The sequence below is a fragment of the Salmo salar genome, chromosome 16, assembly GCF_965601325.2.
Source record: "Salmo salar chromosome 16, fSalSal1, whole genome shotgun sequence".
In the NCBI taxonomy this organism is placed as follows: Eukaryota; Metazoa; Chordata; class Actinopteri; order Salmoniformes; family Salmonidae; genus Salmo; species Salmo salar.
Genome location: NC_138306.1, coordinates 53,962,488 through 53,985,000, shown reverse-complemented (window position 1 = coordinate 53,985,000; position 22,513 = coordinate 53,962,488). Strand labels below are relative to the sequence as shown.

At 44.8% G+C, this 22,513-nt stretch overlaps 1 protein-coding gene across 3 annotated transcripts in view; it reads left to right on the top strand.

Annotated features, from left to right (window-relative positions):
• LOC106574163 (nuclear receptor subfamily 5 group A member 2) overlaps positions 1 to 22,513 on the top strand; it is a 118,403-nt gene that overhangs the window by 46,987 nt on the left and 48,903 nt on the right. For all 3 annotated transcript variants that reach the window (XM_045697409.2, XM_014149826.3, XM_045697408.2), the window contains one exon: positions 16,824 to 16,943. In XM_045697409.2, coding sequence (XP_045553365.1) covers positions 16,824 to 16,943 — 120 coding nt within the window. The remainder of the gene's footprint in view (positions 1 to 16,823; positions 16,944 to 22,513) is intronic.

Genomic DNA, 22,513 nt, shown 5'->3' with positions numbered 1-22,513 from the left:
GAAGGGGTGGTGGTAGTAGCGGCTTGAGGATAGGAGTGATGTAATGAACAACCAGTTCCTGTTTGGGGGCCACGCGGGCGGGCGGAAGGGGTGGTGGTAGTAGTGGCTTGAGGATAGGAGTGATGTAATGAACGACCAGTTCCTGTTTGGGGGCCGGGCGGGCGGGCGGAGGTGGTGGTGGTAGTAGTGGCTTGAGGATAGGAGTGATGTAATGAACGACCAGTTCCTGTTTGGGGGCCGGGCGGGTGGGCGGAAGGGGTGGTGGTAGTAGTGGCTTGAGGATAAAAGGCTGTAATGAACGACCAGTTCCTGGAGGAGAAGGTGATAGTCTCATCCACCTCAGAGTCTTCTCTTCTTCTCTCCCGTCATTTGGTTTTCCCACCTCCTCCTTCCTTTCCTCCTCTTCCTCTTTGAATGGCAAAGAAATAGATAAAGGAAGAATGTGAAACACTGCAGAATTCGCTGAATTTTCTGCGGTTTCACCGTTTACCCCCCTTCCCACCCCCCCACTCCTCCTCCTCCCCTTCCTCCACCTCCCGTTTCTACTTCCTCTTCCCCCTCCTCCCCTTCCTCTTCATCTTCCTCCTCCTCCTCTTTCTACTTCCCCTTCTCCCTCCTCCTCTTCCACCTCCTCCCCTTTCTATTTATACTTCCTCCTCCCCTTCCTCCTCTTCCACTTCTCCTCCACCTCCCCTTCCTCTTCATCTACCTCCTCCTCCTCTGCCTCCCTGTACTCTTCAACTGCTTCTGTAAGGAAGGCGAAGGAAGAAGCAAAAGAAAGTTAAACATTGCGAAATTCTGCTTCTCTGTGAGTGAAGAGAGCAGGGCCATGTTAAGTCTTATTTATGGACGATCAAGGTAAAAGCCTTTTTTATTGGCAGGTCAGGGTGCTGGTTAAGGTGTGGAGCAGGCGAACGCTCTGCTATGCTGTTAGCGAGGGACCCGCGCTCTGCTCCTGTGCAGTTTCACAACGACGCTTGCAACTAGACACGCAAAATCAGTGGGGCAAGACGGGTGGAGGCGAAATTGCAAAACAAAGTGGATATTGGGAGTTGATTTAGCCAGCTAGTCCACTAACTAATCAACTCAACTGCTCTGATGCTAATGCTAACTACGGCAGCGTCTCTCAAAAAAAACAAACCTGCATTGTTCTTGTTCTCCACGTCTCGCTCTGCCGTTGTTATGAGGAAGCATTAAAATAAATAACCCGTACGCATGGAGTTCTTCCATCAAAACACTTCACACAAGCTGACGTTAAACAAGCAACTCACAGTAAAGCAATGCCTGCGTCCCAAATAGCAACCTATTCCCTATATAGTGCGCTACGTTTGACCAGGGCCCATAGGGATAGGGTTCCATATGCGATGCAGCATTCTTATTTGCAGGTCAGCTGGTAATGTGTTGTCACAGGCAATAAATATACACACACACACACACACAAAGCTCTGGTAAACACAGCCCGTTTGCACTCTACAGTTCCGTTTAGGCCGAAGCGACTAAGATCTGATCTGGCGTTGACCTGCCCTGCCATCTCCAAACTAAACTCACTATACAAATGTATGTAGTCATACATCATGTAATTAATAGACTTTACAATAACTTTCACGAATAACCACTTATAAATGTCTAATAACTTGTTTATAAATACTGATGAATAATACAAATACAAATTTGAAAATAATGTACGCTATCTAGAAATAGTTTACCAATGCTTAGTCATGAAAGTTATTAAAGTGCTACAGAGTTATCTATCCTTCACATTGTTTTCCATTTAAAGATGCGTCTCATGTATCTCAATATGTCCAACCTGCATAACTACAACAGGGTTTTATCTCTCTCTTACAGTCACTATGATCCAGGCTTTATAAAAGGAAGTTTACGAGTCTCGCTCTCCGTTGATTAGCCCTGGCCTTAATTATCTGCTTGTAATTTGGGATGCTGGCTGGAGGTTGGCTGGTCTGTTTTGTCACACAACCTGTCAACAGTTGTCCTCCATGTCTATTTTTGCTTATTTACGGCCGGCTATTCTGGACACAGTAGAGAGAGAGAGAGAGAGAGAGAGAGAGAGAGAGAGAGAGAGAGAGAGAGAGAGAGAGAGAGAGAGATGGGATGAAAGGATACAGAGAGCATGCAGGCTTACAATAGGGGTTGGGGTGGGTGGAGTGAACTTGTATTTACCCAACGTAGGGTTGATTCGATTTGCATTTTGATGAATGATGTGTGTTTCGTAGGGGGTACCGCTAGACGCGAGGGTTAGTTATGACTGGCGAGAAGCAGTCTTTAGCATTACGGACCGCTAAAGTGGAATAAAATCACATTTGTCTTTTCTCTCTCTCGCTGTCTGTCTGTCTGTCTGTCTCTGTCTCTGTCTCTGTCTCTGTCTCTGTCTGTCTCTGTCTCTGTCTTTCTCTCTCTCTCAAATGGTTGGGTCTAATTGTGTTGCTGTCCTAGGGGTCTGTTTGTGTTTGTAAACAGAGCCCAAGGACCAGCTTGCTTAAGGGACTCTTCTCCAGGATTATTTCTCTGTAGGTGATGGCTTTGTTATGGGAGGTTTGGGAATCGCTTCCTTTTAGGTGGTTGTAGAATTTAATGGCTCTTTTCTGGATTTTGATAATTAGTGAGTATCGGCCTAATTCTGCTCTGCATGCATTGTTTGGTGTTTGAGGTTCTACACAAAGGATCTTTTTTGCAGAATTCTGCATGCAGAGTCTCAATTTGTTGTGTGTCCCATTTTGTGAATTCTTGGTTGGTGTGTGGACCCCAGACCTCGCAACAATGGGTTCTATAACTGATCCTTGTTTGGAACACCATTGTTTTTGTCTTAATGAGATTTACTGTCAGGGCCCAGGTCTGACAGAATATGTGCAGATGATCTAGGTGCTGCTGTAGGCCCTCCTTGGTTGGGGACAGAAGCACCAGATCATCAGCAAACAGTAGATATTTGACTTCAGATTCTAGTAGGGTGAGGCCGGGTGCTGCAGACTATTCTAGTGCCCTCGCCTAATTTGTTGATGTATATGTTGAAGAGGGTGGGGCTCAAGCTGCATCCCTGTCTCACCCCATGGCCCTTTGGAAAGAAATGTGTGTGTTTTTTGCCAATTTTAACAGCACACTTGTTGTTTGTGTACATGGATTTTATAATGTCGTATGTTTTCCCCCAACACCACTTTCCATCCATTTGTATAGCAGATCCTCATGCTAAATTGAGTCAAAAGCTTTTTTGAAATCAACAAAGCATGAGAAGACTTTGCCTTCATTTAGTTTTTTTTAGTTTTTTGTAAATTAGGGTGTGCAGGGTGACTACGTGGTCTGTCGTACAGTAATTTGGTAAAAAGCCAATTTGACATTTGCTCAGTACATTGTTTTCACTGAGTAAATGTACGAGGTTGCTGTTGACGCATGTCCCACGGTAGTTATTGGGCTCAAATTTGTCTCCAATTTTGTGGATTGGGGTGATCAGTCCTTGGTTCCAAATATTGGGGAAGATGCCAGAGCTAAGGATGATGTTAAAGACTTTAAGTACAGCCAATCTCTCTCTCTCTTTCTCTCGCTCCTTAACGCAGCAGAAATAAATGACTCCATAGATATTAACTAAATGACTCCATACATATTAACGAAATGATTCCATACATATTAACTAAATGATTCCATACATATTAACTAAATGACTCCATACATATTAACTAAATGACTCCATACATATTAAATAAATGATTCCATACATATTAAGTAAATGACTCCATACATATTAAATACATGATTCCATACATATTAAATACATGATTCCATACATATTAACTAAATGACTCCATACATATTAACTAAATGACTCCATACATATTAACTAAATGACTCCATACATATTAAATAAATGTATAGTCTAATATTAGTATTATGGCTGCGTTCTTTTTCGGATTGCGCCCTTAAAGTGGGATTTTTTTCATGACCACTGAAACAATAACAATATAAACCCAACATTCCGAATGAACTGAAGGCCCGGTACTTTGCCCCAGAACATGTCCTGCTAGGGGTGTCGACAGGGCCATTCCATTGATAGAGGTGAACCGAGTTCTGGTAAAAGTAGAGATTTATTTTTCAAGTGGCCCCAGCCTACCAGTCTGGATAGATGGACACGTTACACACACACACACACACACACACACACACACACACACACACACACACACACACTCTCTCTCTCTCTCTCCCTGAAACATTCATCACAATGGCCTGTTGATAAAGGAAGCGCAAGAGTATTCAAATCAAATCAAATCAAACTGTATTGGTCACATACACATTCACAAGAGATACAACCGTTCACAGCCTAGTCATTCAATGTCATCTCACTCATGTCTTTGTTTAGACATCCAATAGATGGATAAATTAGTTTAATTCAGATGTTCTTTTTATATCAAAGCCCCAGTCAAAATGGCTTCTCGAGTGGCCCCAGCTGTTAGGTACCAGAGCCACACTAATGGGAACATACTGTACAGCTCCTCTTCAGACTGACTGAAGCATCTGTCTGCCAGGCTGTCTCTCCTCTGGACTGAATTATATAGGAGGCTAGTCTATACCAATGTATTTGTGTGTGTGTTATCCATAGGAGGATTGCAGTCCACAACCCCCCCCCCCACCCACACACACACACACACACACACACAATATCGACAGCATCTCTTACCATACAGTAGCTTATAGCCTTAAATCTCGGGGATCAAGTCAAGATAGAATAGAATTGAAATCAAAATGAGCCCCCCCCCCCCCCCAACAGATCACTCAGGACCTGCCTGCTCTGGCTTAATGCGGAGTATTGTCTGGTAGACTGAGCAATGTTGATCAGGTCAATGCTACCCAGTCCCAATAGTCTTACAGAACACAAACTAATTTCATATGTGGAAGGCATTATTTTCTCACTGTACTTTAGATAGGTGGGAGGTTGGGGAGGTGGAGAGTGGGGGTGGATTTGTGTGGGGTGTGTGTGTATGTGTGTGTGTGTGTGTGTGTGTGTGTGTGTGTGTGTGTGTGTGTGTGTGTGTGTGTGTGTGTGTGTGTGTGTGTGTGTGTGTGTGTGTGTGTGTGTGTGTGTGTGTGTGTGTGTATGCACGTCTCAGGGAGGGTTACTTTTGAGAGCTCCTGCTCCCCTGGCTTCATGTATATTAGGAGCCTAATGTTCATGTGAATAATTGATTAGCCCTCTGTTTTTTGATAATTAGTTGATAGCTTCTTAGCTTTAAGCCCTCAAGATCCGATGCAGCAAATTCAGAGGTAATTTTTCTACCATATTATGAATGTATCAAACAACAGTGCTTAACACAAAAGCTCACAACGGTCTAAGACATGCTGAACCAACTGTCTTTCTTTCTCTTAACCTCATGTTTTCTGGATTACTCTGCCCTGTGTTTGCCTAGCCTGGTCCCAGATCTGTTTGTTCTGTGTAGCTTGTAACCTAACTTCTATGGTCGTGGCATACCAACAGATAATCTGGTCCCAACAGAGAACAGGTTACAAACAGTTTGCCTTCTCTGCAATGCAACATGTGATTCTTCATGATCTTATCCTGACATGTTATTCCACCAATCAGACTCCTAGATTATTTAATTTATTTAAAGGTGCACTATACAGATATCGCTCCGCCATTTCCTGGTTGCTAAAATGTAAATAGTGCGCCTAATTTCAGTTCATGTGACAAAAAGCAAGTACAGTGTAGAGAATTATTGTACCATCTAAACCTCTGTGAAATATATGTTCAATAATAGCGATGGTATCGTTTGTATGTAGCGACGGTACCGTTTGTATGTAGCGACGGTACCGTTTGTATATAGCGACGGTACCGTTTGTATGTAGCGACGGTACTGTTTGTACGTAGCGACGGTACCGTTTGTACGTAGCGACGGTACCGTTTGTACGTAGCGACGGTACCGTTTGTACGTAGCGACGATATCGTTTGTATGTTGCGACGGTATCATTTGTATGTAGCGACGGTATCATTTGTATGTAGCGACGGTACTGTTTGTATGTAGCAGTAGCAACGGTACTGTTTGTATGTAGCGATGGTATCATTTGTATGTAGCGACGGTACCGTTTGTATGTAGCAATGGTATCGTTTGTATGTAGCAACGGTACTGTTTGTATGTAGCGGTAGCAACGGTACTGTTTGTATGTAGCGACGGTATCGTTTGTATGTAGCAACAGTACTGTTTGTATGTAGCGACGGTACCGTTTGTACGTAGCGACGGTACCGTTTGTACGTAGCGACGGTATCGTTTGTATGTAGCGACGGTATCGTTAGATAACAACTTCTGTCCAGCATGTATTCAGTTATTTCATTGTCCATTTTGGTTGTGTGGTGTCTTTGACTGTAGCCCCGTTAAATATACACTATGGAAGATAAGTTGTTAATTATTTACGTAAGAAGTGTTGCCTGAAATGTTGGCTGTATGGTTCATGTACATATATAATGATTTCTCAGTTCATTAAACCACATAAATCTTTAATTTGGGGTGATTTTTTTTTTGCCCATTGGTGTGGGAAGGTGTGCTCCTTTCTGATAAATGTTCTATATAGCCTCTTTAAGTCAATGCACAAATCTACCTACTATCACACATAAAAGTAGTCCACTAGCATGGCTTACTAAGCATGGCTAATAATGGCTGTACTTGGGGCCAGATATCCTTCCACTAGAGATGCATCTCTAATTTCTCCAGCGGATCCACATCAATGCGGAGGCGTGATAAGGTGAGATCCGTACAGGAAGGACCTTATTAGAGCTCCACTTTTTATTTTTCCCTTAGCCATTGTGGTTGGAGGAGCTCCAATCGAACGCAGTGTGTTCTTAAGGTCAGAGGTCTGCCTCCAGAGTCTGTTAATGCGGTCACCGTGGGAACTGATCAATCTCCTTGCCTCAGCAGTATCGATCACAATCTGACGCTCTGTGAGACACACACACACACACACACACTCCCCCCTTCTCTCCGGCCACTCAGAGAGGCAGACGGTCACCTCTACCCAAAGGAGCCAGTCCGAAGCCTCTGCCACTGATTCTTTATTCTGTTCTTTAATTCATATATTTAGAAACAGAAATCATTAAGGACACCATCCTAATATTGAGTTGCACCCCCATCAATGTAAACTGTTGTTTTGAGGGTGAAATTTCAACCACAGGAGTCATTATTGTTACCAATTTTCAACATAGACAAACCTTGTATAAAATATGTTGAATTTGTGCCTTTAAAACAACGTCAGATCTTCAACGTTACATCCACTATAAACAAAAGTCTGGGCAGCACCTTCTACTGGAGAGTCAGTCTATCTACAGCTATTTATTTGGTCTCCCATCCAGAGTTTTAACCAAGCCCAGCTTAGATATTTGTCACTGACTACTATCAATGTGCTATCTTGATTATTGAGAGATCACTTAATAACTAAATACACTGAGTGTACAAAACATTAAGGACACCTTTCTAGTATTGAGTTGCACCGTCTCAATTCGTCGGGGCATGGACTCGACAAGGTGTCGAAAGCATTCCACCCTCTGAATGGCACACATACACAATCCATGTCTCAATTGTCTCAAGGCTTAAAAATCCTTCTTTAACTTGTCTCCTCCCCTTCATCTACACTCATTGAAGTGGATTTAACAAGTGACATCAATAAGGGATCATAGCTTTCACCTGGATTCACCTGGTCAGTCTGTCATGGAAAGAACAGGTGTTCATAATGTTTATATGTCTTTGCCATTTTGTTGAATTTTTTACTTGTGCGCTACAAAATGAAAATTGTGTGGTTTTCCATCATTACAGAGCAAACGCTCATCTGTTGATCTTGTTTAAAGGTTAGAACATAAAACATATCTTCTGTCTGACCCATTGTCAGAGGGGGTATGAGTTATCTTCTATCTGACCCATTTTCAGAGGGGGTATGAGTTATCTTCTGTCTGACCCATTGTCAGAGGGGGTATGAGTTATCTTCTGTCTGACCCATTGTCAGAGGGGTATGAGTTATCTTCTGTCTGACCCATTGTCAGAGGGGGTATGAGTTATCTTCTGTCTGACCCATTTTCAGAGGGGGTATGAGTTATCTTCTGTCTGACCCATTGTCAGAGGGGGTATGAGTTATCTTCTGTCTGACCCATTGTCAGAGGGGGTATGAGTTATCATCTTCTATCTGACCCATTGTCAGAGTGTTATGAGTTATCTTCTGTCTGACCCATTTTCAGAGGGGGTATGAGTTATCTTCTATCTGACCCATTGTGTACAGTAGACTTAATATCTATATTGCTGGTTTGAGACATACAGTAATATCTGTATAGGGTTTCTTTTGGCCCAGGTCCCAGTTTTTCAAAAGTGATCTAAACTGGGCCCTGGGGGCCTGCATACGTTCACCAAGGTTACCTGATATAATATTTAGAATACTTCTAAACAGGTGCAATGGGGGAAGGGGATTTCAAGCATGTGTGTGATCTACCTGCCATATGCCCCGGTATATTCTACACTGAATGGTCTGCCTCCAAGACTAGGATATATATGTGAGTGAGTGAGTGAGTGAGTGAGTGTGAGAGTGTGAGCGAGAGAGAGAGAGAGAGAGAGAGAGAGAGACTATGGAACACAAGGCTTTTACTATCTCATCCTGGAATATACAAGGTCTGAGGTAATCTGCTTTTGGCCTAAAGAGCAGGAACCCAGACATCATCAAAGAAATTGGAAATACAGACATTGTCATCCTACAAGAAACATGGTATAAAGGAGACGGACCCACTGGTTGCCATCTAGGTTACAGAGAACTGGTAGTCCCATCCACCAAACTACCAGGTGTGAAACAGGGAAGAGACTCAGGGGGAATGCTGATTTGGTATAGAGCAGACCTAACCCACTCTATTAAATTTGTCAAAACAGGATCATTTTACTTCTGGCTAGAAATGAATAAGGAAATGATCTCAACAGAGAAATAAGTCCTGGTATGTGCTCCCCCCAAAATATTCCCCATACTTCCTCTGTGAAAACAATGTGCTGAGCAAATGTCAAATTGGCTTTTTACCAAATTACCATACAGACAGACCACGTATTCACCCTAATTTACAAACAAAGTCTTCTCATGCTTTGTTGATTTCAAAAAAGCTTTTCACTCAATTTAGCATGAGGATCTGCTATACAAATGGGTGGAAAGCGGTGTTGAGGAAAAAACATAAGACATTATAAAATCCATGTACACAAACAACAAGTGTGCTATTTAAATTGGCAAAAAACCAACAACATTTTTTCCCCAAAGGGCCATGGGGTGAGACAGGGATGCAGCTTGAGCCCCACCCTCTTCAACATATACATCAACAAATTAGGTGAGGGCACTAGAATAGTCTGCAGCACCTGGCCTCACCCTACTAGAATCTGAAGTCAAATGTTTACTGTTTGCTGATGATCTGGTGCTTCTGTCCCCAACCAAGGAGGGCCTACAGCAGCATCTAGATCTTCTGCACAGATTCTGTCAGACCTGGGCCCTGACAGTAAATCTCAGTAAGACAAAAAGAATGGTGTTACAAAAAATGTCCAGTTGCCAGAACCGCAAATACAAATTCCATCTTGACACCGTTGCCTTAGAGCACAGGAAGAAACTATACATACCTCGGCCTAAACATCAACACCACAGGTGCGTAACTTCCACAAAGCTGTGAATGACAAGAAAGACAAGGCAAGAAGGGCCTTCTACGCCATTAAAAGGAACATAAAATTCGACACATCAATTTGGATTTGGCAAAGAATACTTGAATCAGTTATAGAACACATTGCCCTTTAATGGTTGTGAGGTCTGGGGTCCGCTCACCAACCAAGAATTCACAAAATGGGACAAACACCAAATTGAGACTCTACATACAGAGTTCTGCAAAAATATCCTCAGTGTACAATGTAAAACGCCAAATAATGCATGCAGAGCAGAATTAGGCCGATACCCAGAAAAGAATTAGGCCGATAATCCAGAAAAGAGCAATTACATTTTACAACCACCTAAAAGGAAGCGATTCCCAAACCTTCCATAACAAGCCATCACCTACAGAGAAATGAACCTGGAGAAGAGCCCCTTAAGCAAGCTGATCCTTGGGCTCTGTTCACAAACACAAACAGACCCCACAGAGCCCAAGGACAGCAATACTATTAGACCCAATCAAATCATGAGAAAACAAAAAGATAATTAATTGACACATTGGAAAGAATTAACAAAAAAGCAGAGCAAACTAGAATGCTATTTGGCCCTAAACTGAGAGTACACAGTGGCAGAATACCTGACCACTATGACTGACCCAAAATTAAGGAAAGCTTTGACTATGTACAGACTCAGTGAGCATATCCTTGCTATTGAGAGAGGCCATTGTATGAAGACCTGGCTCTCAAGAGAAGACAAGCTATATGCACACTGCCCACAAAATGAGGTGGAAACTGAGCTGCACTTCCTAACCTCCTGCCAAATGTATGACCATATTAGAGACACATATTTCCCTCAGATTACACAGATTCACAAAGAATTAGAAAACAAACCCAATTTTGATAAACTCCCATATCTACTGGGTGAAATACCACAGTGTGCCATCACAGCAGCAAGATTTGTGACCTGTTTCCACAAGAAAAGAGCAACCAGTGAAGAACAAACACCATTGTAAATGCATCCCATATTTAAGTGTATTTATTTTCCTTTTTGTACTTTAACTATTTGCACATCGTTACAACACTGTATATATACATAATATGACATTTGAAATGTCTTTATTCTTTTGGAACTTCTGTGAGTGTAATGTTTACTGTTAAAAAAATTGTATTGTTTATTTCTCTTGTTTATTATATACTTCACTTGCTTTGGCAATGTTAACATATGTTTCCCATGCCAATTATGCCCCTTGAATTGAGAATTGAGAGAGTCAGAGACAGACAGAGACAGACAGAGACAGACAGAGAGAGACAGACAGACAGACAGACAGACAGACAGACAGACAGACAGACAGACAGACAGACAGACAGACAGACAGACAGACAGACAGACAGACAGACAGACAGACAGACAGACAGACCTGACAGATAGACAGGCAGACCTGACAGACAGGCAGATTGACAGACAGACCTGACAGACAGGCAGATTGACAGACAGACCTGACAGGAAGACAGATAGACCGACAGAGGTAAAAACTACTTCATCTGCTCTATAAATGCAATTTCTATCTGAAGCGATGCTGTGATATCATACCCACTTCATACCCAGCATGCTTATCACCCCTAGCCACAGCAGGAGATGGACCAGGGTCCAAACGGAGCCTCTGCCATGACAAACAGACTGGGATATTTCCACAGGATCAGGGAGAGCAGAGAGGACAGATAGAGCTGCCAGACTAATGGTTTAGTATATCCCCGTCCACTAGGCCCTGTCCCTGGGGAGACTGGAACCTTGGCTGGCTGGCTGGCCACAGGTCACATACAGCACATCCCAGGGATTTACTCACTCACTAAGGCTATTTTACCATCCGTTATAGCACAATAGAAATAGAATTACTAGAAAAGGACATTCCCATTCAAGTACATTTTCTGTAATTAGATCTCTATGATTACACCACTCTATTTTGTGTGTTTCTATTGTTTTAAAACATTATTGGTATTGTACAATAGGTGTTACCACATGATTGTGGAAGATTGTTTTTGTAATTATCAACCATTAATGATTAGATTGCATTTGGGCATGGCTTTCTACAGGATACAAATACAAACACCTACACCCAAATCTGAACAATTTGTCTAGGGTAGAATGTGTTATGAAGTAAAACAGGCTGAGTAACAGCCTGAAAACAGTGGAACCTAGTGTAGGAGAATTAATTGCTAGCTATCGCCAGCTGAATCGTATCCTACACGAGGCCTGTTCGCCACCAGACGAACAGACACCAACAGAAGACAACTCAAACGATGCCATGCTTGAGAGTTCCCTCATTGAAGTGAACTTCAAACTTCACAGGTAGTTCTCAGAGAGAACATTGATAGATGTCTAGTTAGTCCGAGGGGGGGGGGGGAAACACACAGAGAGAAAGAGATAGAGAGAGAGAGAGAGATATATATGTTAGATTTTGTTGTATGTAAATATCATTTTGGAAAAAATGGACTCAGCGTATGTGGGCAAAAAACAATGCTATTCACTTTGTTCATTAAGGAGCACTTAAAGGGGATTATATTAATTGGTTCTTTAGGCCACATCAACAAAAAAAAAGAGCTTCTTATTAAAATCAGATCCAGCTGTCTAACCTCGTTATACCCACAATACTTAATCGTTGCTTTCGACCAAAAACAGCATACAAAAAAAGAAGAAGAAAAACTATTTTATATATATATATAATATATATATATATATATATATATATATATATATGCTTTGCCACATCTTCCGGTTTTGACTCCAGACCATTATCAGCATTATTATCAGTGGTGTCTTCTTAGCAGGGGACGATGAATGAATCAATTAATATATATTACTGTTGGGTCCTCCAAACACACCATTCCTAATTAATTTACATTCCCGAAAATGTGTATTTTTCTATTTAATTTTCTCTACATCCCTTAAGTTCTTTAGTCTCTCTCACACTCACTCACTCACTCATACTCCCCCTCTTATTTCATATTCTGCCTCTTTCTCTCTCTCTCTGTGTGAAGTAGAAAACATTCATCTGTGCTTGTGGTTAAGCAATTGATCTGGGCATTGATCCCTCTTGCCTGGATGGCCGTAAAGGTGTTAAATTGATTTCTGGGAGGATATGTATTTTTCATTACAAGCACTGTGAGAAGTTCCTACTTAAAAATAAGAAAATAAGCAGTGATGATATTAAAATATTGAAAAAGTACTCCTTAAAAATAGCCTTAAATGTTTGGAATAGTTTGGGCCAATCTGAGGGATGACGCTCATCTTAAAGGGGCTATTCGACTGCTCTCAGTGCCAAACCCAAAGCTAACAAGGTAAAGCCTTGGTCATAACTGTTTTATGATTTCGCTGTTGCGTGGAGGGTTCCAGTCAGACCAATAGACAGGGATAGGTAGTGTCTACTGAGTGTGCCACAGTACACTACAGATACATTAGTACACTACAGATACAAAGTGCACTGCAGATACATTAGTACACTACAGATACAAAGTACACTACAGATACATTAGTACACTACAGACACATTAGTACACTACAGATACATTAGTACACTACGGATACATAGGTACACTACAGATACATTAGTACACTACAGATACATCAGTACACTACAAATACAAAGTACACTACAGATACATTAGTACACTACAGATACAAAGTACACTACAGATACATTAGTACACTACAGATACATTAGTACACTACAGATACATCAGTACACTACAGATACATTAGTACACTACAGATACATCAGTACACTACAAATACAAAGTACACTACAGATACATTAGTACACTACAGATACATTAGTACACTACAGATACAAAGTGCACTACAGATACATTAGTACACTACAGATACATTAGTACACTACAGATACATCAGTACACTACAGATACATTAGTACACTACAGATACATTAGTACACTACAGATACAAAGTGCACTACAGATACATTAGTACACTACAGATACATTAGTACACTACAGATACATTAGTACACTACATATACAAAGTACACAACAGATACATTAGTACACTACAGATACATTAGTACACTACAGATACATTAGTACACTACAGATACATTAGTACACTACAGATACATTCTGGAAGTTTAGCTACTATTTGTTCTTCACCATCTGGTTTTTCTGAAACTAAATCTAATCTGAATGTACCCGTTTTAATGATAGTGGTCAGTTGTATAGTTTTGTGGATGAAACTGTGAAGTATGTTTTCTGCAGTCGGATGAAGTATGATTCTACTAATGCTATCATCCATGTTCTCTACTGTTTAGTGCTTGGTATGAATAATATCAGCCTGGACGATCTCCTAAATTACATGTGTTATTGGTTCCATATAGTTCAATCAACTGTAACATTTATTAAAAACTTTATTGGGCCATTAACTTAAGACATGTCATTGTCTAAAGCTGTTGGCTTTTGGCTACATGTTATTTACAACACGTTCACATTCCAGTTCTCGGGAACAGAATACAGAATAGACAGACAGTAAATAAATCCCTTCCCTTGTCAGACCACTCCTTGTATCTGAGTGGACGGACAGACGGATTTGTGAAATCCAGAGCTTGTTGGATTCCACCATGTGACAGTGCAAAGGAAAGTCTTGTCAGGGACTGGCACTTAAAGGGGTTGGCGATACCTCTCCACGCCTCACTTTGCTCGTCTTGTCTCGGTCGCTGTGCGGGTGACACTCGTTCAAGTCCCCCACGTCTCCCCTTGATAACCTGGCTCTGTCTGGAGTGATGCTGCCAGGAAGGAAGTTCTGTCTGGAGTGATGTTGGCAGGAAGGACGTTCTGTCTGGAGTGATGCTACCAGGAAATAAGTTCTGTCAGGAGTGATGCTGCCAGGAAGGAAGTTATGTCTGGAGTGATGCTACCAGGAAGGAATCTCTGTCTGGAGTGATGCTACCAGGAAGGAAGTTATGTCTGGAGTGATGCTGCCAGGAAGGAAGCTCTGTCTGGAGTGATGCTGCCAGGAAGGACGTTCTGTCTGGAGTGATGCTGCCAGGAAGGGACCTCTGTCTGGAGTGATGCTGCCAGGAAGGACGTTCTGTCTGGAGTGATGCTGCCAGGAAGGGACCTCTGTCTGGAGTGATGCTGCCAGGAAGGCAGCGTGAGGACGGCTCCCTTTGATGGGGAACCCGGCGCTCGCCTGGACCCGACAGGTCTGCTTTGAAAAGCAGGGTCTAACTGCCCATCTTTCTCCATCTCTCTCTCCCTCTCTCTCTCTCTCTCTCTGAGAGGGTATTTAACTAGTAATGCTGACAGAGACAGGGATGGGGGATCAAAGTACAGTAAGAAGTACACTCATTCACCCTCGCCTTCCTCATGCCCTCCCCCTACCTCCCTCCCCTGATAGTTTTACTGACTGCATTAGAATGTTGCTCTCGTATGTCGCCTCCAGTCACCCGCCCCGCAGAAAGGAAGGATGAGAGAAAAAAACACAGGAATTACAGGGACTGTCAGAATTTGTGGTAAAGGTCACTGCGGCTTTGTTGTATTTTGTCCTATCTCATTTTGATTAAAAGAGGAACGAGACATGTCATGTTGATACAGTAGACAGGCAGACAGACAGTCAGTCAGTCTCGGCTTGAGTCTCGCCTATAACCCTACTCCTCCAAGCGAACTCTCAGCGATAGTGCCATTGTTATGCCTGGGTGGAGGCTAAATAACTCCTCTGCAGTCAAAACAATCAGTCTCAACAACAGTTACACTGAAACTACCACCGTGTCATTCGAGGTAATAAAGTGTTTTTAGGTACAGTAGAATATCCGTTAGCTCAGTGATATCACAGCTCTTCGATTGAAACAAATGGCCTCGTTTACTAAGTTCCATAATGGATAATAGCATTCCTTTCTCCACCGATTGTACCGTACCTGTTAGTGAGGCAGTTTACCATAGATCTGCATTCTTATGTAAAACTCATTGATGTTTTAGAGTGCAACGTCACAGACCTTAACTGTTAACCCAACGATTCTCTCAGACTCATGCAAAGCGCATTTCGCCACAACAACACCGACCAAAGCGTTTTGCGAAGCCAACATCATCCCGCAAGTCAGATAAATAGTATCGAGGGTGACACTGTTTGTCGAAAGGAAAACAGGAGAGGTGAGAGAGAAATCTCTGTCTTTTTCCTCATTCTTTTGCTTCTGAATGTGGCCTTTCTGTGTTCTTTCTGTGTTTGTGGCTACAGTGTGGAATGATTAACACGCTGAGCCCTGGGAAGTAACTGGTCCACAATGGATGGGTTGTTGCAGTGTATCAGACTACTTTCACCGTGCGTCAGTCACCGGGATGGGAGTCACCAGCCGCCTTGTTGCTGAGAAACTCGCTACTTAATCACTGAGAACTGTGAAATCACTCAGCCACTGGTGGCACTAGGCAAACAGATAACACCAATGATGCTGACAAACAGGGACGTGCACAGGCTCTTTGAAAACCGGTGGTGTGGATGTGTTTGGACGGGGAAGGGGGAAGTAGGGGACTACGGTTATGTGATACTGCAGTATAGTGTGAGGTTGTCTACCTTCACGAGTGATGTAGTGATAAAGTAGGTGGGTAAACTCTTATCGCCGCTCCCTATACTTTCAATGTAGTTTTCTGAAACAAATTGGATAAACTGCATTTACCCTCCACTACACACCTGACCTTCCACCAGTGGAATAGGACTCCCGAGTGGCGCAGCGGGTTAAGGCACTGCATCTCAGTGGTAGAGGTGTCACTACAGTTCCTGGTTCAAATCCAGGCTGTGTCACATCCGGCTGTGATTGGCCCAGCGTCTTCCGGGTTTGCCTGGGGTAGGCCGTCATTGTAAATAAGAATTTGTTCTTAACTGACTTGCCTCATTAAATAAATGTTCAAATAGCTTTTTTGTTAAATTACAAATTCAAATTCAAATAGTGATCAACACTAGTCAATCTAGTTATGTCTACATGTCAAAACCACAAAAGTGTTGTAGCTCGCTTCACCCGAAAACCTTTCACTAAGAGAATATTGTCAGGGAGGTGTTTTCATGTATCATTTTGTATCCTTTTTATTTAAAGGCGGAATAAACGTAGCATGACACATTGACATAGCATTATCATTAGCGTCAACATCAACAAATGACCTATTCTTCTCTCTTTTCTCCCCTTGTCTCACGGACAGGTGGACGACCAAATGAAGCTCCTCCAGAACTGTTGGAGCGAGCTCCTCATCCTCGACCACATTTTCCGCCAGGTGATGCACGCCAAAGAGGGCTCCATCCTATTGGTCACCGGCCAACAGGTAAGTCACCTGACTCCACAAAACCCCGCCCGCCCCTTTCTGCCCGGGCCCCTCCCCCTAGACCTCATCAGACACTCAGCATGTGCACATCAACACCCTTTAAAATGCTATCGACCACACCGGCCCCCCGCGCAGTCACCGCTCCATTAAAAATAGATTACGTTTATAGGTATAAGCTAATGTGACCAGAATAATCAATTATGCATTTTCTCTTTTTTTTTCTTTCTTTTTTTGTTGTTGCATCAAGCAAGACTCCTAATGGCGAATAAATAAAGTGCTTGGTTAAGCATGTCTGTGGAGTCATAGCGGTAGAAAAAAAAAAAGCCTATTATGATTTACCTTTGCGGTGCCCCAGAGGAGCCTGCGAGGGCTGACGCCTGAGGCTCCTGACGAGGCCCTCAACACAGCCTGTGATTCCTCAGTCAGTATGTCAACTGGCAGAGAGGGAGAGAGGGGGAAAGCGAAAGAGAGAGAGGGAGAAACGGATGCTTGTTATGAATATGGCTCGGGAACGCCCGGCACATCCGTCAGTGAGACAAGAACACTTCATTATTGATGGGGCGGGTGTTTCCGAAACGTTGCTCTTCAACAAAATGTTCTCCAACAATAGATGCGGGCATTAATATTTAGGTGAAGTGAGGAGGGTCTGTTGACCTCTGATTATTAGTGGTCAGATAGTTGACCTCTGATTATTAGTGGTCAGATAGTTGACCTCTGATTACTAGTGGTCAGATAGTTGACCTCTGATTACTAGTGGTCAGATAGTTGACCTCTGATTACTAGTGGTCAGATAGTTGACCTCTGATTATTAGTGGTCAGGAAGTTGACCTCTGATTATTAGTGGTCAGATAGTTGAACTCTGATTATTAGTGGTCAGGAAGTTGACCTCTGATTATTAGTGGTCAGGAAGTTGACCTCTGATTATTAGTGGTCAGGAAGTTGACCTCTGATTATTAGTGGTCAGGAAGTTGACCTCTGATTATTAGTGGTCAGATAGTTGACCTCTGATTATTAGTGGTCAGGAAGTTGACCTCTGATTATTAGTGGTCAGATAGTTGACCTCTGATTATTAGTGGTCAGGAAGTTGACCTCTGATTATTAGTGGTCAGATAGTTGAACTCTGATTACTAGTGGTCAGATAGTTGACCTCTGATTATTAGTGGTCAGATAGTTGACCTATGGTTATTAGTGGTCAGATAGTTGACCTATGGTTATTAGTGGTCAGATAGTTGACCTCTGATTATTAGTGGTCAGGAAGTTGACCTCTGGTTATTAGTGATGGGGAGTTTTCATCTCAGTGCTCTCACACAGAGATAGTTACAGAAACACATACTCACACTCATAAACACACACAGCGCTCAGACGCACACAGACACACACACACAGCGCTCAGACGCACACAGACACACACACATAGCACTCAGATACACACAGACACACACACATAGCGCTCAGACACACACAGACACACACACATAGCGCTCAGATACACACAGAGACACACATAGCGCTCAGACGCACACAGACACACACACATAGCGCTCAGATACACACAGACACACACACATAGCGCTCAGACACACACAGACACACACACATAGCGCTCAGACACACACAGACACACACACACAGCGCTCAGACACACACAGACACACACACATAGCGCTCAGACACACACAGACACACACATAGCGCTCAGACACACACAGACACACACACATAGCGCTCAGACACACACAGACACACACACATAGCGCTCAGACACACACAGAGACACACACATAGCACTCAGACACACACACATAGCGCTCAGACACACACAGACACAGCGCTCTCTGTCTCCATTGCTCTGTGTCTGATAAGCCAGGACTGGCTGTCAGCAGGTCTTGGCCAGTAAAGAAGGGCTGAGGGGAGAAGGAGACGGGAAGGAAGAGGAGGAGATGGGGAGGAGGAGGAGGAGATGGGGAGGAGGAGGAGACAGGGGGAGGAGGAGGAGGAGACAGGGGAGGAGAAGGAGGAGACAGGAGGAGGAGGAGGAGACAGAGGAGGAGAAGGATGAGACAGAGGGAGGAGGAGGAGGAGACAGAGGAGGAGGAGGACGAGACAGAGGAGGAGGAGACAGAGGGAGGAGGAGGAGACAGAGGGAGGAGGAGGAGACAGGGGGAGGAGGAGGAGACAGGGGGAGGAGAAGGAGGAGACAGAGGAGGAGGAGGAGGAGGAGACAGAGGGAGGAGGAGACAGAGAGAGGAGGGGGAAACAGAGGGAGGGAGAGGAGGAGATGGGGAGGAGGAGACGGGGAGGAGGAGGAGACAGGGGGAGGAGAAGGAGGAGACAGGGGAGGAGAAGGAGGAGACAGGAGGAGGAGGAGGAGACAGAGGAGGAGAAGGATGAGACAGAGGGAGGAGGAGGAGGAGACAGAGGAGGAGGAGGACGAGACAGAGGGAGGAGGAGGAGACAGAGGGAGGAGGAGGAGACAGAGGGAGGAGGAGGAGACAGGGGGAGGAGGAGGAGACAGGGGGAGGAGAAGGAGGAGACAGAGGAGGAGGAGGAGGAGGAGACAGAGGGAGGAGGAGACAGAGAGAGGAGGGGGAAACAGAGGGAGGGAGAGGAGGAGATGGGGAGGAGGAGACGGGGAGGAGGAGGAGACAGGGGGAGGAGAAGGAGGAGATGGAGGAGGAGAAGGAGGAGGAGGAGGAGACAGAGGGAGGGGGGGGAGGAGACAGAGGGAGGAGGGGGAAACAGAGGGAGGAAGAGGAGGAGATGGGGAGGAGTAGGAGGAGACGGGGAGGAGGAGGAGACGGGGAGGAGGAGGAGACAGAGGAGGAGGAGGAGACAGAGGGAGGAGGAGGAGGAGACGGGGGAGGAGGAGGAGACGGGGGAGGAGGAGGAGACGGGGGAGGAGGAGGAGACAGAGGGAGGAGGAGGAGGAGACAGAGGGAGGAGGAGGAGGAGACAGAGGGAGTGGGAGGAGGAGACAGAGGGAGGAGGAGGAGGAGGAGACAGGGAGGAGGAGGAGATGGGGAGGGGAGTCAGGGGAGGTGTAGTACCAGGTCTAGTTTGCATATTTTGGTTAATGAACAGCTGGTGTTGGGGGGCCACAGGGGGATCATGGAGGGGGGACCAGGGAGGGAAGAGCACCTCTCAAACCATTCATTATCTTCTGTTATTCACCATGAGACCACTATCACCGCTATCACCACCACTATCACCACCACCACTATAACCACCACTGCTATCACCACCACCACCACTATCACCACCACCACTATTCACCATGAGACCAGGGGACAGCAGCTTTAAAGCTAGGGCCAACCTCCAGCATCACCACCACCACTACCACCACTTTAGCCAGCACTACCACTATCACCACCGCTATCACCACTTTAACAAGCACCACCACTTTAATCAGCAACACCACTAACACCAGCACTACCATTACCACAATTAACACCAGCACTACCACTATGACCAGCACCACCACTATCACCACCACCACTATCACCACCACCACCACTATCACCACCACCACTATCACCACCACCACTATCATCACCACCACCACTATCATCACCACCACCACTATCATCACCACCCCCACTATCACCACCACCACTATCATCACCACCCCCACTATCACCACCACCACCACCACTATCACCACCACCACTATCACCACCACCACAATAATCACCACCGCTAACTTCACCACCACCACTATCACCACCACCACTATCACCACCACCACTATCACCACCACCACAATAATCACCACCACCACAATAATCGCCACCACTATAACCACCACCACAATAATCACCACCACTATAACCACCACCACAATAATCACCACCACCACAATAATCACCACCACTATAACCACCACCACAATAATCACCACCACAATCACCACCACCACTACCACCACTGCCATCACCACCACTGCCATCACCACCACTAACACCACCACCACCACCACTACCACCACCACCACCACCACCACCACAATAATCACCACCATTAACACCACCACTACCACCACCACAATAATCACCACCACCACTATCATCACCACCCCCACTATCACCACCACCACTATCATCACCACCACCACTATCACCACCACCACTATCATCACCACCACCACTATCACCACCATTAACTTCAAAACCACCAATAGTACCACCACCACTATCACCACCACTATCACCACCAACGCTATCACCACCACTATCACCACCACCACTATAACCACCAGCGATATCACCACCACCACCACTATCACCACCACCACTATCACCACCACCACTATAACCACCACTGCTATCACCACCACCACCACTATCACCACCACCACTATTCACCATGAGACCAGGGGACAGCAGCTTTAAAGCTAGGGCCAACCTCCAGCATCACCACCACCACTACCACCACTTTAGCCAGCACTACCACTATCACCACCACTATCACCACTTTAACAAGCACCACCACTTTAACCAGCAACACCACTAACACCAGCACTACCATTACCACAATTAACACCAGCACTACCACTATGACCAGCACCACCACTATCACCACCACCACTATCACCACCACCACCACTATCACCACCACCACTATCACCACCACCACTATCATCACCACCACCACTATCATCACCACCACCACTATCATCACCACCCCCACTATCACCACCACCACTATCATCACCACCACCACTATCATCACCACCCCCACTATCACCACCACCACCACTATCACCACCACCACTATCACCACCACCACAATAATCACCACCGCTAACTTCACCACCACCACTATCACCACCACCACTATCACCACCACCACTATCACCACCACCACAATAATCGCCACCTCTATAACCACCACCACAATAATCACCACCACTATAACCACCACCACAATAATCACCACCACAATCACCACCACCACAATAATCACCACCACTATAACCACCACCACAATAATCACCACCACAATCACCACCACCACTACCACCACTGCCATCACCACCACTGCCATCACCACCACTAACACCACCACCACCACCACAATAATCACCAACACCACCACCACCACAATAATCACCACCATTAACACCACCACTACCACCACCACAATAATCACCACCACCACTATCATCACCACCCCCACTATCACCACCACCACTATCATCACCACCACCACTATCATCACCACCACCACTATCATCACCACCACCACTATCACCACCACCACTATCATCACCACCACTATCACCACCGCTAACTTCACCACCACCACTATCACCACCACCACTATCACCACCACCGCTAACTTCACCACCACCACTATAACCACCACCGCTATCACCACCACTATCACCACCACCGCTATCACCACCACTATCACCACCACCACCACTATAACCACCACCGCTATCACAACCACCACTATCACCACCACCGCTATCACCACCACTATCACCACCACCACTATAACCACCACTGCTATCACCACCACCACCACTATCACCACCACCACTATTCACCATAAGACCAGGGGACAGC